Source organism: Lampetra planeri, chromosome 59 (genome assembly GCF_965212315.1).
Source record: "Lampetra planeri chromosome 59, kcLamPlan1.2.h2, whole genome shotgun sequence".
Classification (NCBI taxonomy): domain Eukaryota; kingdom Metazoa; phylum Chordata; class Hyperoartia; order Petromyzontiformes; family Petromyzontidae; genus Lampetra; species Lampetra planeri.
In genome coordinates, this window is record NC_136165.1 from 2888431 (window position 1) to 2908581 (window position 20151).

General features: G+C 55.0%; 1 protein-coding gene across 1 annotated transcript in view; it reads right to left on the minus strand.

Annotated features, from left to right (window-relative positions):
- Positions 1-20151, minus strand: part of LOC144736150 (small conductance calcium-activated potassium channel protein 2-like) — a 53136-nt gene that overhangs the window by 29678 nt on the left and 3307 nt on the right. Inside the window, 2 exon segments of the mRNA XM_078618736.1 lie at positions 1089-1184; positions 6404-7583. Of these exon segments, the coding sequence (XP_078474862.1) occupies positions 1089-1184; positions 6404-7555 (1248 nt within the window). The 5' untranslated portion in view covers positions 7556-7583.

Below are 20151 nucleotides of genomic sequence, written 5' to 3' on the forward strand. Positions count from 1 at the left end.
CTGCTGCTGCGTTGCTGCTGCTGCTGCTGCTGCGGCTGCTGCTGCGTTGCTGCTGCTGCTGCTGGCGCTGCTGCTGCTGCGTTGCTGCTGCTGCTGCGTTGCTGCTGCTGCTGCGGCTGCTGCTGCGTTGCTGCTGCTGCGTTGCTGCTGCTGCTGCTGGACTAGAGGCAGCAGCTTGCAGCAGCGTGAGCTTTCACCGTGAGCTTCCACCGTGAGCTTTCACCGTGAGCTTTCACCGTGAGCTTCAACCGTGAGCTTTCACCGTGAGCTTCCACCGTGAGCTTTCACCGTGAGCTTTCACCGTGAGCTTCCACCGTGAGCTTTCACCGTGAGCTTCCACCGTGAGCTTCCACTGTGAGCTTTCACCGTGAACTTTCACCGTGAGCTTTCACCGTGAGCTTTCACCGTGCGCCGTCACCGTGCCTGCGTGTGGCTCTACGCGTCCCGTGGGGAGGGGGGAAGAGTTGTCATCTGGGGGGGCGGGGGGTGGTGGTGGGGGGGTGTTGCGGGTGGGGTGGCGGGTCTCGGCTAGAGGGGGCAAGTGTCCTTGAAGGGAGAGCGACGCGGAGCGACGGGGTCTGGGGACCGGTGACAGATATAGCAAAGGCGGCGGTCACATGCACACATCACTCAAGGGCACAGCGCGCACACGCGTGAACACTCGCACACGTTGAACACACGTGTCGGCTTTCGCGACCGATATTATCCATAATGAAGGTTTTTGGGTTCGATCGCGTTGTTCATAAAGGTGTCGTGACCCTCCACCACCCGACACGGCCAATCAGCAATGAAAAAAAGTGTCACGTTGACAAAAGACAAATAGTTCACTGCTTTAGCCCACCGGCGTGTTGAAGAGTGAATCCACGACATTTACATGCCGGATGTAATTACCAGCGCAACGTCGTACTACTCAAACATCAAAACCCGTTTGCAGAGGTCGCAAACGGGTTTTGATTCCTTACCCGTACCCGTACCCGGCCGCACCAGAGTCGCAAACGGCTACCCGTACCCGGCCGGGTACGGGTAGCCGGGTATCGGGTAGGGTACGGGTTGCGACCTCTGCTGAGCGGTGGTCTTTCGCGAGGTACCTGGACTTCCCGCGCGTGGTACAGGATGATGAGGCCCAGCAGGATGATGGTGGAGAGGCTGATGAGGCACTTGAGAGCCAGCGAATACAGGGACGCCTGCAAAGCACGCAGAGAGCAGGAAAAACACCACACGCAATGATCTCCCCGCCCCCTGGATATCCCGGTCACAAACGACGGCACCGGTGCAAACAACCCCCATCGCGCGAGCGTCCGTTCTGCAGCAAACCCTGGCACACGGGGTAAGGGGCCGTCCATAAATGACGTCACGCGATTTTGGACGATTTTTTACCCCCCCCCCCCTCGTCACACGGCGTCACAAAAAGTCAGACCCCCCCCTGAAATATGACGTCACAAAGCTCTCCTCCCCCCCCCCCCCCAAAAAGTATAAAATATGCTTCAAATCGCTTTAAACTATTGTCATTGTAGTGCGTATTTAATGTGGCGCTGCACTCTGATGTTGTAGGAGAAAACATTAAAAAGTCTAATTTTAATTAAGTAGAACGTGTTGTCTACATTTATTTAAAGTTGCGCATTTTGATGCGACGTCACATTTCTAAACCCCCACCCCCCTCGTCACACATCGTCACCAATGTCTGACCCCCCCCCCTAGGTGCGTGACGTCATTTATGGACGGCCCCTAAGGGTGGACGGCACGACCACCCCGAACCGGGGGGGGGGGGGGGGGGGTCGAACTCGCAAACCCTTCCGAGCGTGAGCCACTCGCTCTCCCCGCTCGCTCTCCCGTCGGCCCGGTCAGCGGAGATGCTCATTATGGGATCGTGGTCTGCCGTGACATCGCTGCTGCACATTTGCGAATGAAACGTGGCGTTTTAGAGCGTTTGGCTGCTACCAGTGTGCACACGATGACGATGATGGGCCCACTTCGCTGAGCCGTCGTTTGTGATGACCAGGTCGCTTCTGCAAAACAATGAGCTGTATAGCTCAGCCTTACCCGGTAAAATAAAAAAAGTTTAGTTTTCATCTTCTTGGTTCTTTCGGTAAAGTCACGTAGAAGGGAAATAATAAAATAATAGAATAATAAAAAGAAACCATAAAAATAAAAATACATTTTTTTATTATTATTATGATTTATTTATTTTATTTTAATAAATACATATTTCTACTATTTTTTTTATTATGTTTAATTTATTTTATTTTATTATTTCCCTTCTACGTGACTTTACCAAAAGAACCTAGAAGATGAATCCCTGCTGCAGTCACGAAAGCTTTAAATCGAAATTGTTTCGTTTTGTTTCATACTCGAGTCGATGGGTTCGTAGCACAGCACGCTAACCACTGCGCCACCGCCCCCCCCATAAAGACAAAGATCCCCCGTATAGCCTTAACAGACTGTAGGGGCAAGTGCTGTTAGCGAGCACCTATAAAGGCCGGCACGGTCAACACCACGCCCGGGCGCCTTTGTCTCCCCAGTGGCGATGTTTTACACACCGCAGCAGGTACTCATTTGAGGCTGAGTCGACCTTGGGGAGGCCCAGAACCGGTTCAGATAATCGTCACTGGGTGTTGGCCGTGAGCGGGAATTGAACGCGGGTCGCCGGGTTCGTAGCGCAGCGTAGCGCTAACCGCTGCACCACCGCTCCCCACTCACACTGACACACACACACACCGACACACACTCACACCGACACACACACACCGACACACACTCACACCGCTCCCCACTCACACCGACACACACACACACCGACACACACACACACCGACACACACACACCGCTCCCCACTCACACCGACACACACACACACCGACACACACACACACCGACACACACTCACACCGCTCCCCACTCACACCGACACACACTCACACCGCTCCCCACTCACACCGACACACACACACACCGCTCCCCACTCACACCGACACACACACACACACCGACACACACACACACCGACACACACACACCGCTCCCCACTCACACCGACACACACACACACCGACACACACACACACCGACACACACTCACACCGCTCCCCACTCACACCGACACACACACACACCGACACACACTCACACCACTCCCCACACACACCGACACACACACACACACCGACACACACTCACACCGCTCCCCACTCACACCGACACACACACACACCGACACACACTCACACCGCTCCCCACTCACACCGACACACACACACACTCACACCGACACACACACACACACCGACACACACACACACCGACACACACTCACACCGACACACACACACACCGACACACACACACACCGACACACACACACACCGACACACACACACACCGACACACACACACACGTGTCCTCTTGACACACGTGTGAACGCTTTCTAGGGGATCCCCATGAAGATTGACACTCTGTGTTCCACCCCATCGCGACTCAAGGCTAGCGGCCGTCTGGAACTCGCTCAGCGGACCTTACGTGGTAAAAAATTAACCCGTAAAAACAAAGTTTTTCACTATAAATCCTTTATATGCGTGGCGGCTAGAGTCCTCTCGTCCTCTGGCTTGAGATGGCTGCCACCTATGGGTCAGATGATTGCCTGCCACCATTAAGCAATTGGTAATTAAATCTAATTTTTTTTTCCTAAAAAGTGTAAAATTTTGGAAAAAAAATTTTCACGAACATTAATTGTCACGCACAACGAGTCTGTGTGCAAAATGTCAGCTCGATTGGATCACGGGAAGTGGGTTAAAAAAACGACCGAAAGATTTGCACGGTCGTAAGCGCGCAAGCAAGCAAGCGAACTTAATATAAAGGATTAAAAATTTAAAATAATGAGCTCAACCCAATTACTCTCGCCCCCCACCCCCCACTGATCGCACGTAGGCAAAGTCGCTTGGACTTCGGGGAAGAACGCTAATTGAATTAAAGGGGGTGGACGTGGGGGGGGGGGGTTAGCGTCGTGAGCGATGACCGGGCCAGTGCTCTCTGTGTCGCCGTGGGGCCCCAAGCAATGGTGGAGCAAGGATTGTCAGGTAGGGGGGGGGGGCAACCCCTCCAGCAATGAAAGATGATAGGGGAGTTGTTAGTAAACAAGGACTTGTCCCTGGCCTTTTATTCGACGCGTGTGCGGCGATGGCGCGGCCATCGATCGAGGGTCGAATTCGAACCGCGTTGTGTGATCGGCATCGCGCTCGCTGAAGGTGAATGCCTTCAGGGAAGTCGTGTGTCCTGTATACGCAATTGCGCACAATTCTGTGAGTCACTTATAGCCGCTTTGTCGCTACTTATTGCCAATTATGGATTCAGACTATTGTCCTATCATCTCATAGAGTCCCTGGCACGTAATAATATGCTACACAGTGGCAGTGGGGGAGGCAAAATGCCGATTTATTACGAATAAACCCCAATGATCCGATCGAAATTAGGGATTTCGATCGGATCATTGGGGGGGGGGGGGCACGTGCCACCCCCCCACTGGCCCCAAGGTTGTCCGTGGTGGTGGAGGGAGGGGGGTGGTGGTGCAGGGCCCGGGGCAAATCTCCTACCACGTGGGCCCCCCCCACCGCCCCCCCCCGCCCCCCTTAGAATCTCTGTTGGCATCTCAGCGCTTTAGTCACACTTGTCCACCAGAACACGAGAGACGGAGAGAGAGACAGAGAACGGTCGTCTCAATGGACGACTGTCCCTCTCCTTAATGCTCTTAGTGTCCTCTGGGCAGAGGTCGCAAATGGGTTTTGATTCCTTACCCGTACCCGTACCCGGCCACACCAGGGTCGCAAACGGGTACCCGTACCCAGCCGGGTACGGGTAGCCGGGTATCGGGTAGGGTACGGGTATCGGGTAGGGTACGGGTATCGGGTAGGGTACGGGTATCAGGTAGGGTAGCCGGGTATCGGGTAGGGTAGCCGGGTATCGGGTAGGGTACGGGCATCGGGTAGGGTACGGGTATCGGGTACGGGTAGCCGGGTATCGGGTAGGGTACGGGTATCGGGTATCGGGTAGGGTACGGGTATCGGGTAGGGTACGGGTATCGGGTACCCGATTGCCACCTCTGCCTCTGAGCTTCCCCAGTGCTCGACTATGAGGCCGACTGTTGCTCAGCCGGTGCGTACGCTATGCCCCCTTGGGCACACTTGCGTTGTCGTCATGGCTTGGGACTTTCGCTTTAATGCCCGATGGCTCGCACGATTCATCTCCAGGGTCAGAGTCTTTACTTGGACGGGAGGTGTCCGATGAGCGATGATTCCAGTGTGGTGGTGTCCGTGCTATCGCGTTGCCTCGCCGAGGTCAATTTGTGGATGCACTCGTGAACTTTCAACGACAAAAACATTACGTTCTCGGGTTCCCCACGTCAAGTGCGTAAGTTTGGATGGGTTTTAGTATGGCCATAGACGGGACTTTAAATCCATCTTCCTCGAAGGTCAGAAACATGAGTGTTGTCCCAGACCCCTGGTTTGACATTTGAGGCCCACGTACATTATATGACCAAAATAGTTCATCCATTTACTCGACTAAGACCTAAGCTGTCACTTCCTGATGCCCTGAGGCTGGCGGACGCCTTTATTTCATCCAGACCGGATTACTGCAATGCCTTGCTTGCTGGCGTTTTAAATAGACTCCAATATGTGTAAGACTCAGAAGCACAAGTTTTAACCAGATCGAAATCGTGTGACCTGATCACATCCTCTCCTTTCATCCCCTTGCAGCTACTCGCGGTGCCACTACGACTGCTGGGTGATGATGATGGTGATGGTGAAGATGGTGATGATAATAATGGTGATGATGGTGGTGAAGATGATGGTGATGATGGTGATGATGATGATAATAATGGTGGTGGCGGTGATGATGGTGAAGATGGTGGTGATGATGAGGATGATAATAATGGTGATGATGGTGGTGATGATGATGATAATAATGGCGATGATGATAATAATGGTGATGATGGTGGTGGTGAAGATGATGGTAATCATAGCGATGAAGATAATGATGGTGATGATGCTTACGACAACGGCCCTGGCATACCAGTGACCTCCTGATAGTCATCAATCCTCATTCCTGTTCCTCCGACTCATCTCACTCACTCACTCCTCACTCACTCACTCCTCACTCACTCCTCACTCACTCACTCCTGACTCACTCCTCACTCACTCACTCACTCACTCCTACTCACCTAACTCACTCCTCACTCACTCACTCCTCACTCACTCCTCACTCACTCCTCACTCACTCACTCCTCACTCACTCCTCACTCACTCCTCACACACTCATTCATCACTCACTCCCTCACTCCTCACTCACTCCTCACTCACTCACTCCCTCACTCCTCACTCACTCCTCACCCCCCCCCCCGCCCTCCCCCCCACCTTGTCGTAGACGGACCACGACAGCTCGGTCTCGATGACCATGACGACGATGCCGAACATGCCGAAGATGAGCGCGTAGTCGCTCAGCCTCTTCCGCTTCTCGAACAGCGCCCGCCGGTGTCCCAGCTTGTAGCCGATGTTCTGCGTCTTCTTCTTGTTGTTGTTGTTGTTGCCGCCGCCGCTGCCGCCACACGCCTTCGCCGTCGAGCCCGCGGAGCACCGCGCCGGTGGCAGCGGCGGCGGCGGCGACGGCGCGGGAGGCAGAAGAGGCGGCGGGGGAGGAGGTGGGGTATTGGGTGGCGGTGGATGCTGCTGCTGCTGCTGTTGTTGTTGTTGATGATGCTGCTGCTGCTGGTGGTGGTGGTGTTGATGATGTGGCAGCGGCGGTGGAGGAGGAGGCGGAGGCGGTGGAGGAGGAGGAGGAGGTAGTGACAGCGGAGACTGGCGGTGGAGCGACTGCGCGCCGCCCTGCAGAGAAGGACTTCTCAGCACCCCCGACGCGGACAGCGACAGTTCACACACGGGCCTCGACACCACGATCTCGGGCGTCTGCTGCAGCTGCTGCAGCTGCTGCTGCTGGTGGTGGTGGTGGCAGTGCCCCTGCAGGATCTGCGGACTCCTCGCTTCGCCCCCGTGGTCTCCCTCCTGCCCTCCCTGCAGGCTTCTCCGTGACGCGCTCAGGTGGCTCAGAGGTTTCACCATCCCGCCGTTGTACTTGCAGCTGCTCATCGCGATCTCGGTGAACGCGTTGCTCTCCCGCCGCCCGCTGCCCGTCGGGCTCGACGCCCTGCTCAGCTGGTGATGCTGCTGCTGCTGCTGCGGCTGCTTGGCGGTGCAGGCGTTGCACGACAGCTTCTGCAGCAGCGGGGACAGCGACGCGTCCGTCTCAGGGCAGGAGCAGCCGCTGAGGTTGACGCTCAGCTGACTGCCGTGCGGAGAGCAACATTGGCCCTGCATCAGGCAATGCTGCTGCTGCTGCTGCTGGTGGTGGTGGTGGAGGTGATGGTGTCCTGGGAAGGTCCCGTGTCTGGGGAGACCCCCTGCGGAGAAGGGGGCCTTGCCGTGGAGGCAGGGGTCCAAGGCCAGCCGAAACCTCGCGTCCTGAAAGTCGTTGCAGGAAGGGCTCGAGGAACGTGGCTTCGTAAACTCCATGTTCCTCGCGAGGGGCCAGGACGGTCAGCTGTGGGCGGGGCCGAGGGAGGGGGGGGGGTTGGGCAGAGAGGAGATGGTTGGTGGAAGTCAAAACAACATCCAACGCAACCACGACAACCAGTTTTTTTTTCAGTTTCATGTATTTGGTGTAGCCCTGTGAGCCATTCGGCTCTTGAATCGGGTGCGACCGCAACAAACAAAAACATGAACAAGAAAACATCTTAAAGTGGCTACGCACAAACAGAAAAATCCAGGAAAAAACAGCAAAGTCTTCCAGAAAAAGAACCGTATATCAACGCTGTGTGCAAAACTCCCAGTGGGATGCAAGTCAAACAATAACAACCATAAAACAATGTAGATTAAAGTTATCAGTGTAACTCAAATATGGCAAAACCAAAACGTTTTGGAAATCACCAAAATAAAGCTATAAAAGCAATGTAACAGTGATCATAGGAGCTGCGATTGAAATTTTACAATAAACGATATACATCGTTTATTGTAAAACTTTGCAGCTCGTGCCCAGCACAACGTACGGCCACAACCAACACCACCGCCACCTCCACCGCTCAGGGGGGGGTGGGGGTGGCTGCGTGAACGTGATGGCTTCCAGGGGCTGCAGCCCGGGCCCCTGAGGGTGGCGAGGGCCACCCCTATCACCCCTACAGGGCGCAGGACACGTGACGCGCAGGCTTGCACGACGGCTCAAACGTAATGGCCGGAGCACGATGGTGAACCACCCACAGGTGGTCTGGCGATCGGCCGGGTGGCTCGCCTGGCCGGTGAAAGGTCGAGAGTTCAAATTCTCGTCGGTAACGGGGGGGTGGGGCGGGGGGGTTGACTCAGCCCATCATCCCTCCCTGGGTGGGTCATCAAAATAAGTACCAGTTTGTGGGGAGGTCAACAGCAGTTGTCCTCACCTCGCACGCCCCGCCAACCCCATGCCATAGGAATGTGGAATTTCCAGCACGGGCACTGCAGGAGCTGTGTAGATGAGAGATGACCACCGACAGCCTCTCAATGCTCAAGTGAGTGGTGGGACGGGGGGGGGTCTCCCACCGACTTCGGTCATTGTCAAGAGCCGCGGCGCTACCGGCGACGAGCGGCGCTACCGGTGACGCTGCCGGTGAAGCTACCGGTGACACTGCCGGTGACACTGCCGGTGACACTGCCGGTGAAGCTACCGATGACTCTACCGGTGACTCTACCGGTGACTCTACCGGTGACGCTGCCGGTGAAGCTACTGGTGATGCTACCGATGACTCTACCAGTGACGCTGCCGGTGAAGCTACCGGTGATGCTAACGGTGATGCTGCCGATGACTCTACCGGTGACTCTGCCGGTGACTCTACCGATGACTCTGCCGGTGACGCTACCGGTGACGCTGCCGGTGATGCTACCGGTGACTCTACCGATGACTCTACCGGTGACACTACCGGTGACGCTACTGATGACTCTACCGATGACTCTACTGGTGACGCTACCGGTGACGCTACCGATGACTCTACCGATGACTCTACTGGTGACGCTACCGGTGACGCTACCGATGACTCTACCGATGACACTGCCGGTGATGCTACTGGTGACGCTGCCGGTGACGCGAGAGTTTCTAATCAGCTTTTTTCAACTTTGATTTCGCCTTCGCGGTCCCGTACTTGGCGTTTGAACGAACAGCAGCAGTGGCAGCGCCCCGGGGGTGGATATCCGCCTCCTGTCCGACATGGCGGCACAGTGCGTGGTGCAAAAGAAACAGCCAATGGGAGCAAGGGTTGAAAGTGCACAGAGGGCCCCCCAATCCCCCCAAAGCTGTACCAACCTCGGCCCCCCACTTCAACGTAACCCCGGGCCCTGTTAACGTCGCCGCCGGCAACACAGGCCGGGGGCCAAACGCCACGAATGCCACCACCTCGAACATAATCTATACAATCGCTTGCAACAACGCCACCGATACTTGCAACCGCTGACACCACCAGCAGCAGCAACAACAACAGCAGCAGCCGCCGTTCACCATGAAGTGGCGGTGACGTCCTCACGGCGCTTGCGCCATGCTAGGTGCACTTTGGGTTGAGAGGTCACAGACGCCCATGGGTTGACTGATCGAGGTGACTGGCAGATGCACCAACTGTGTTGCCCACGGTGCCGATTTGCTGCGCTTTAGCCCCGCGGAGCTCCGCTCGTTGTTGTGAGCGTCGCTCCTCCGCCCCCCGTTGTTGCTGGGAGGCGACTGCCTCCAAAGGCAACGATCCCCCGGAAAGCCTTAACAGACTGTAGGGGCAAGTGCTGTTAGCGAGCACCTATGAAGGCCGGAACGGTACACGAGGGGGTGGGTGGCTAGCACCACGCCCGGCCGCCTTTGTCTCCCTAGTGGCGATGTTTACACTGCACCAGGTACTCATTTGAGGCTGAGTCGACCTAGGGGAGGCCCACGACCGGTTCAGATAATCGTCACATTGACCCACTCATTCACACACATAGAGACCCACACATACACAGACCCCCCACTCACCCACTCACCCACACACACAGAGACCCACACACACACCGAGACTCACACACACAAAGACCCACACATACACAGACCCCTACTCACCCACACACACACAGACACTTACCCACACACACAGAGACCCACTCACCCACTCACCCACACAGCCACTTAACCACACAGACCCACACATACACATAGACCCACTAACACACACAGAGACCCACACATACAGAGACCCACTCACCTAATCACTCACAGAGACAGACCCACACATACACATAGACCCACTCACCCACACACACACACAAAGACACTCACACACACACAGACACTCACCCACACACAGAGACCCACACACACACAGACACTCACCCACACACAGAAAGACCCACACACACAGAGACCCTCACATACACAGACCCCCACTCACCCCCACACACACACAGACCCTCACTCACCCACACACACACACAAAGACACTCACCCACAGAGAGACCCACACACACACACACAGACACTCACCCACATACAGAGAGACCCACACACACAGAGACCCACTCACCCACACACACAGAGACCCACACATATACGGACCCTAACTCACCCACACACACACACAAAGACACTCACACACACACTCACACACACACACACAGACCCACACACACAGAAACCCACACATACACGGACTCACACTCACCCACCCACACACACAAAGACACTCACACACACTCTTCCACACACAGAGAGACCCACACAGAGACCTACACATTCACAGACCCCCACACACACAGAGACACTCACACACACACACAAAGACACTCACACACAGACACTCATCCCCACACAGAGACCCCCACACACCCCGTCTCTGGAGAGCAACAGCAGCTGTTGGTGGCAGTCTCGTCTGATGAATGGGAATGAGTGCTGCAAATGAATTACAAAGAAGACTCCAGTCACAACAGATGAACCCCGCACCCTCTCTGCCCCCCCCCCGCTCGCCCTCCACCACATCCACAACCTTCGCGATGGAGGAGAACCAGACGGCGGAGTAGGAGTGCTCTCGATATCGCCGGCGGTCGAGATTAATAACGTTGAACCAACGTTGGCCCAGCGGCTCCAAGCACATGCCAACGTTGAGCCAACGTTAGTCCAGCGGCTCCAAGCACATGGCAACGTTGAGCCAACGTTGGCCCAACGTTGGTGCAACGGCTCCAAGCAAATGCCAACGTTGAACCAACGTTGGCTCAACGTTGGTGCAACGGCTCCAAGCACATGCCAACGTTGAGCCAACGTTGGCCCAACGTTGGTGCAACGGCTCCAAGCACATGCCAACGTTGAACCAACGTTGGTCCAGCGGGTCCAAGCACATGCCAACGTTGAACCAACGTTGAACCAACGTTGGCCCAGCGGCTCCAACCACATGCCAACGTTGAACCAACGTTGAACCAACGTTAGTCCAGCGGCTCCAACCACATGCCAACGTTGAACCAACGTTGGCCCAACGTTGGTGCAACGGCTCCAAGCAAATGCCAACGTTGAACCAACGTTGAACCAACGTTAGTCCAGCGGCTCCAAGCACATGCCAACGTTGAACCAACGCACGGCACTCACCGCACACACGACGGCTACTACTACCGAGCGGGGAACCTGTTCATGCGCAAGGCGGCGGTGCCCCCATCGTCAGGTTCGACGCCCCGCTCAGCTTCCGAGGGAGGGCGAGAGCCGACGATTCGTGCGACATGCCAAACGCAGAAACTCGAAAGGCGTCGAGATTTGCCCCGATAGTGCGGACGGTGAGTAAAACGTGAACAATCTCCCCCTCGTCATCGTGAACAATCTCCCCTCGTCATCGTGAACAATCTCCCCCTCGTCGTCACCGTGAACAATCTCCCCTCGTCACCGTGAACAATCTCCCCCTCGTCATCATGAACAATCTCCCCCTCGTCATCATGAACAATCTCCCCCTCATCGTGAACAATCTCCCCCTCGTCATCATGAACAATCTCCCCTCGTCATCGTGAACAATCTCCCCCTCATCGTGAACAATCTCCCCCTCGTCATCGTGAACAATCTCCCCCTCATCATGAACAATCTCCCCCTCGTCATCGTGAACAATCTCCCCTCGTCACCGTGAACAATCTCCCCTCGTCATCATGAACAATCTCCCCTCGTCACCGTGAACAATCTCCCCCTCGTCATCGTGAACAATCTCCCCCTCATCATCGTGAACAATCTCCCCTCGTCACCGTGAACAATCTCCCCTCGTCATCATGAACAATCTCCCCTCGTCACCGTGAACAATCTCCCCTCGTCACCGTGAACAATCTCCCCCTCGTCATCGTGAACAATCTCCCCTCGTCATCATGAACAATCTCCCCTCGTCACCGTGAACAATCTCCCCTCGTCACCGTGAACAATCTCCCCTCGTCATCGTGAACAATCTCCCCTCGTCACCGTGAACAATCTCCCCTCGTCATCATGAACAATCTCCCCTCGTCACCGTGAACAATCTCCCCTCGTCACCGTGAACAATCTCCCCTCGTCATCGTGAACAATCTCCCCTCGTCATCGTGAACAATCTCCCCTCGTCATCGTGAACAATCTCCCCCTCGTCATCGTGAACAATCTCCCCTCGTCATCGTGAACAATCTCCCCTCGTCATCATGAACAATCTCCCCTCGTCACCGTGAACAATCTCCCCCTCGTCATCGTGAACAATCTCCCCCTCATCATCGTGAACAATCTCCCCTCGTCACCGTGAACAATCTCCCCTCGTCATCATGAACAATCTCCCCTCGTCACCGTGAACAATCTCCCCTCGTCACCGTGAACAATCTCCCCCTCGTCATCGTGAACAATCTCCCCTCGTCATCATGAACAATCTCCCCTCGTCACCGTGAACAATCTCCCCCTCGTCATCGTGAACAATCTCCCCTCGTCATCGTGAACAATCTCCCCTCGTCATCATGAACAATCTCCCCCTCGTCATCGTGAACAATCTCCCCCTCGTCATCATGAACAATCTCCCCTCGTCATCGTGAACAATCTCCCCCTCGTCATCGTGAACAATCTCCCCCTCGTCATCGTGAACAATCTCCCCTCGTCATCATGAACAATCTCCCCTCGTCATCATGAACAATCTCCCCCTCGTCATCGTGAACAATCTCCCCTCGTCATCGTGAACAATCTCCCCTCGTCATCGTGAACAATCTCCCCCTCGTCATCGTGAACAATCTCCCCCTCGTCATCGTGAACAATCTCCCCTCGTCATCATGAACAATCTCCCCCTCGTCATCGTGAACAATCTCCCCGCGTCATCGTGAACAATCTCCCCTCGTCATCGTGAACAATCTCCCCCTCGTCATCGTGAACAATCTCCCCTCGTCATCGTGAACAATCTCCCCTCGTCATCGTGAACAATCTCCCCCTCGTCATCGTGAACAATCTCCCCCTCGTCATCGTGAACAATCTCCCCGCGTCATCGTGAACAATCTCCCCTCGTCATCGTGAACAATCTCCCCCTCGTCATCGTGAACAATCTCCCCCTCGTCATCGTGAACAATCTCCCCTCGTCATCATGAACAATCTCCCCCTCGTCATCGTGAACAATCTCCCCTCGTCATCGTGAACAATCTCCCCCTCGTCATCGTGAACAATCTCCCCTCGTCATCGTGAACAATCTCCCCTCGTCATCGTGAACAATCTCCCCCTCATCGTGAACAATCTCCCCCTCGTCACCGTGAACAATCTCCCCCTCGTCATCGTGAACAATCTCCCCTCGTCATCGTGAACAATCTCCCCCTCGTCATCGTGAACAATCTCCCCCTCATCGTGAACAATCTCCCCCTCGTCATCGTGAACAATCTCCCCCTCATCGTGAACAATCTCCCCCTCGTCATCGTGAACAATCTCCCCCTCATCGTGAACAATCTCCCCCTCGTCACCGTGAACAATCTCCCCCTCGTCATCGTGAACAATCTCCCCTCGTCATCGTGAACAATCTCCCCCTCGTCACCGTGAACAATCTCCCCCTCGTCATCGTGAACAATCTCCCCTCGTCATCGTGAACAATCTCCCCCTCGTCACCGTGAACAATCTCCCCCTCGTCATCGTGAACAATCTCCCCCTCATCGTGAACAATCTCCCCCTCGTCATCGTGAACAATCTCCCCTCGTCATCGTGAACAATCTCCCCTCGTCATCGTGAACAATCTCCCCCTCGTCACCGTGAACAATCTCCCCCTCGTCATCGTGAACAATCTCCCCCTCATCGTGAACAATCTCCCCCTCGTCATCGTGAACAATCTCCCCTCGTCATCGTGAACAATCTCCCCTCGTCATCGTGAACAATCTCCCCCTCGTCATCGTGAACAATCTCCCCCTCATCGTGAACAATCTCCCCCTCGTCATCGTGAACAATCTCCCCCTCATCGTGAACAATCTCCCCCTCGTCATCGTGAACAATCTCCCCCTCATCGTGAACAATCTCCCCCTCGTCACCGTGAACAATCTCCCCCTCGTCATCGTGAACAATCTCCCCTCGTCATCGTGAACAATCTCCCCCTCGTCATCGTGAACAATCTCCCCTCGTCATCGTGAACAATCTCCCCCTCGTCATCGTGAACAATCTCCCCTCGTCATCGTGAACAATCTCCCCTCGTCATCGTGAACAATCTCCCCCTCATCGTGAACAATCTCCCCCTCGTCACCGTGAACAATCTCCCCTCGTCATCGTGAACAATCTCCCCCTCGTCATCGTGAACAATCTCCCCTCGTCATCGTGAACAATCTCCCCCTCGTCATCGTGAACAATCTCCCCCTCGTCACCGTGAACAATCTCCCCTCGTCATCGTGAACAATCTCCCCCTCATCGTGAACAATCTCCCCCTCGTCATCGTGAACAATCTCCCCCTCATCGTGAACAATCTCCCCCTCATCGTGAACAATCTCCCCCTCGTCATCGTGAACAATCTCCCCCTCGTCATCATGAACAATCTCCCCTCGTCATCGTGAACAATCTCCCCCTCGTCATCATGAACAATCTCCCCTCGTCATCGTGAACAATCTCCCCCTCATCGTGAACAATCTCCCCCTCGTCATCGTGAACAATCTCCCCCTCATCGTGAACAATCTCCCCCTCGTCATCGTGAACAATCTCCCCCTCATCGTGAACAATCTCCCCCTCGTCACCGTGAACAATCTCCCCTCGTCATCGTGAACAATCTCCCCTCGTCATCGTGAACAATCTCCCCCTCATCGTGAACAATCTCCCCCTCGTCATCGTGAACAATCTCCCCTCGTCATCGTGAACAATCTCCCCTCGTCATCGTGAACAATCTCCCCCTCGTCATCATGAACAATCTCCCCTCGTCATCGTGAACAATCTCCCCCTCATCGTGAACAATCTCCCCCTCGTCATCGTGAACAATCTCCCCCTCGTCATCGTGAACAATCTCCCCTCGTCATCGTGAACAATCTCCCCTCGTCATCGTGAACAATCTCCCCTCGTCATCATGAACAATCTCCCCTCGTCATCGTGAACAATCTCCCCCTCGTCATCGTGAACAATCTCCCCCTCATCGTGAACAATCTCCCCCTCGTCACCGTGAACAATCTCCCCTCGTCATCGTGAACAATCTCCCCTCGTCATCGTGAACAATCTCCCCCTCATCGTGAACAATCTCCCCCTCGTCATCGTGAACAATCTCCCCTCGTCATCGTGAACAATCTCCCCTCGTCATCGTGAACAATCTCCCCTCGTCATCGTGAACAATCTCCCCTCGTCATCGTGAACAATCTCCCCCTCATCGTGAACAATCTCCCCCTCGTCATCGTGAACAATCTCCCCTCGTCATCGTGAACAATCTCCCCTCGTCACCGTGAACAATCTCCCCCTCGTCATCGTGAACAATCTCCCCTCGTCATCGTGAACAATCTCCCCTCGTCATCGTGAACAATCTCCCCTCGTCACCGTGAACAATCTCCCCCTCGTCACCGTGAACAATCTCCCCTCGTCATCGTGAACAATCTCCCCTCGTCACCGTGAACAATCTCCCCCTCGTCACCGTGAACAATCTCCCCTCGTCATCGTGAACAATCTCCCCCTCGTCATCGTGAACAATCTCCCCTCGTCATCGTGAACAATCTCCCCTCGTCATCGTGAACAATCTCCCCTCGTCACCGTGAACAATCTCCCCCTCGTCACCGTGAACAATCTCCCCTCGTCACCGTGAACAATCTCCCCCTCGTCACCGTGAACAATCTCCCCCTCGTCATCGTGAACAATCTCCCCTCGTCATCGTGAACAATCTCCCCCTCGTCATCATGAACAATCTCCCCCTCGTCATCATGAACAATCTCCCCCTCGTCATCATGAACAATCTCCCCCTCGTCATCGTGAACAATCTCCCCCTCGTCATCGTGAACAATCTCCCCCTCGTCATCATGAACAATCTCCCCCTCGTCATCATGAACAATCTCCCCTCGTCATCGTGAACAATCTCCCCCTCGTCATCATGAACAATCTCCCCTCGTCACCGTGAACAATCTCCCCCTCGTCCTCGTGAACAATCTCCCCCTCGTCATCATGAACAATCTCCCCTCGTCCTCGTGAACAATCTCCCCTCGTCACCGTGAACAATCTCCCCCTCGTCCTCGTGAACAATCTCCCCCTCGTCATCATGAACAATCTCCCCTCGTCATCGTGAACAATCTCCCCCTCGTCCTCGTGAACAATCTCCCCCTCGTCATCATGAACAATCTCCCCTCGTCATCGTGAACAATCTCCCCTCGTCCTCGTGAACAATCTCCCCCTCGTCACCGTGAACAATCTCCCCTCGTCCTCGTGAACAATCTCCCCCTCGTCCTCGTGAACAATCTCCCCCTCGTCATCGTGAACAATCTCCCCCTCGTCATCATGAACAATCTCCCCTCGTCACCGTGAACAATCTCCCCCTCGTCCTCGTGAACAATCTCCCCCTCGTCATCATGAACAATCTCCCCTCGTCATCGTGAACAATCTCCCCTCGTCCTCGTGAACAATCTCCCCCTCGTCACCGTGAACAATCTCCCCTCGTCCTCGTGAACAATCTCCCCCTCGTCCTCGTGAACAATCTCCCCCTCGTCATCGTGAACAATCTCCCCCTCGTCATCATGAACAATCTCCCCTCGTCCTCGTGAACAATCTCCCCCTCGTCACCGTGAACAATCTCCCCCTCGTCCTCGTGAACAATCTCCCCCTCGTCCTCGTGAACAATCTCCCCCTCGTCATCGTGAACAATCTCCCCCTCGTCATCATGAACAATCTCCCCTCGTCCTCGTGAACAATCTCCCCCTCGTCCTCGTGAACAATCTCCCCCTCGTCCTCGTGAACAATCTCCCCCTCGTCCTCGTGAACAATCTCCCCCTCGTCATCGTGAACAATCTCCCCCTCGTCATCATGAACAATCTCCCCTCGTCACCGTGAACAATCTCCCCCTCGTCCTCGTGAACAATCTCCCCCTCGTCCTCGTGAACAATCTCCCCCTCGTCCTCGTGAACAATCTCCCCCTCGTCATGAACAATCTCCCCCTCGTCGTCATCATGAACAATCTCCCCTCGTCACCGTGAACAATCTCCCCCTCGTCATCATGAACAATCTCCCCTCGTCATCGTGAACAATCTCCCCTCGTCATCGTGAACAATCTCCCCTCGTCACCGTGAACAATCTCCCCTCGTCATCGTGAACAATCTCCCCTCGTCACCGTGAACAATCTCCCCTCGTCATCGTGAACAATCTCCCCCTCGTCACCGTGAACAATCTCCCCTCGTCACCGTGAACAATCTCCCCCTCGTCACCGTGAACAATCTCCCCTCGTCACCGTGAACAATCTCCCCCTCGTCATCATGAACAATCTCCCCTCGTCACCGTGAACAATCTCCCCCTCGTCCTCGTGAACAATCTCCCCCTCGTCCTCGTGAACAATCTCCCCCTCGTCCTCGTGAACAATCTCCCCCTCGTCATGAACAATCTCCCCCTCGTCGTCATCATGAACAATCTCCCCTCGTCACCGTGAACAATCTCCCCCTCGTCATCATGAACAATCTCCCCTCGTCATCGTGAACAATCTCCCCTCGTCATCGTGAACAATCTCCCCTCGTCACCGTGAACAATCTCCCCTCGTCATCGTGAACAATCTCCCCCTCGTCACCGTGAACAATCTCCCCTCGTCACCGTGAACAATCTCCCCTCGTCACCGTGAACAATCTCCCCTCGTCACCGTGAACAATCTCCCCTCGTCACCGTGAACAATCTCCCCTCGTCACCGTGAACAATCTCCCCTCGTCACCGTGAACAATCTCCCCTCGTCACCGTGAACAATCTCCCCTCGTCACCGTGAACAATCTCCCCTCGTCACCGTGAACAATCTCCCCTCGTCACCGTGAACAATCTCCCCTCGTCATCGTGAACAATCTCCCCTCGTCACCGTGAACAATCTCCCCTCGTCACCGTGAACAATCTCCCCTCGTCACCGTGAACAATCTCCCCTCGTCATCGTGAACAATCTCCCCTCGTCACCGTGAACAATCTCCCCTCGTCATCGTGAACAATCTCCCCTCGTCACCGTGAACAATCTCCCCTCGTCACCGTGAACAATCTCCCCTCGTCACCGTGAACAATCTCCCCCTCGTCACCGTGAACAATCTCCCCTCGTCATCGTGAACAATCTCCCCCTCGTCATCGTGAACAATCTCCCCTCGTCATCGTGAACAATCTCCCCTCGTCACCGTGAACAATCTCCCCTCGTCATCGTGAACAATCTCCCCTCGTCACCGTGAACAATCTCCCCTCGTCACCGTGAACAATCTCCCCTCGTCACCGTGAACAATCTCCCCTCGTCACCGTGAACAATCTCCCCTCGTCACCGTGAACAATCTCCCCCTCGTCACCGTGAACAATCTCCCCCTCGTCATCGTGAACAATCTCCCCTCGTCATCGTGAACAATCTCCCCCTCGTCATCGTGAACAATCTCCCCTCGTCATCGTGAACAATCTCCCCTCGTCACCGTGAACAATCTCCCCTCGTCATCATGAACAATCTCCCCTCGTCACCGTGAACAATCTCCCCTCGTCACCGTGAACAATCTCCCCCTCGTCATCGTGAACAATCTCCCCTCGTCATCGTGAACAATCTCCCCTCGTCACCGTGAACAATCTCCCCTCGTCATCATGAACAATCTCCCCTCGTCACCGTGAACAATCTCCCCTCGTCACCGTGAACAATCTCCCCTCGTCACCGTGAACAATCTCCCCTCGTCACCGTGAACAATCTCCCCTCGTCACCGTGAACAATCTCCCCTCGTCACCGTGAACAATCTCCCCTCGTCACCGTGAACAATCTCCCCTCGTCATCGTGAACAATCTCCCCTCGTCACCGTGAACAATCTCCCCCTCGTCATCGTGAACAATCTCCCCTCGTCATCGTGAACAATCTCCCCCTCGTCACCGTGAACAATCTCCCCCTCGTCATCATGAACAATCTCCCCCTCGTCATCATGAACAATCTCCCCTCGTCACCGTGAACAATCTCCCCTCGTCACCGTGAACAATCTCCCCCTCGTCATCATGAACAATCTCCCCTCGTCATCATGAACAATCTCCCCCTCGTCATCGTGAACAATCTCCCCCTCGTCCTCGTGAACAATCTCCCCTCGTCATCGTGAACAATCTCCCCCTCGTCATCATGAACAATCTCCCCTCGTCACCGTGAACAATCTCCCCCTCGTCATCATGAACAATCTCCCCTCGTCATCATGAACAATCTCCCCTCGTCATCATGAACAATCTCCCCTCGTCACCGTGAACAATCTCCCCCTCGTCATGAACAATCTCCCCCTCGTCGTCATCATGAACAATCTCCCCCTCGTCGTCATCGTGAACAATCTCCCCTCGTCATCGTGAACAATCTCCCCTCGTCACCGTGAACAATCTCCCCCTCGTCGTCATCATGAACAATCTCCCCTCGTCACCGTGAACAATCTCCCCCTCGTCATGAACAATCTCCCCCTCGTCGTCATCATGAACAATCTCCCCCTCGTCGTCATCGTGAACAATCTCCCCTCGTCATCGT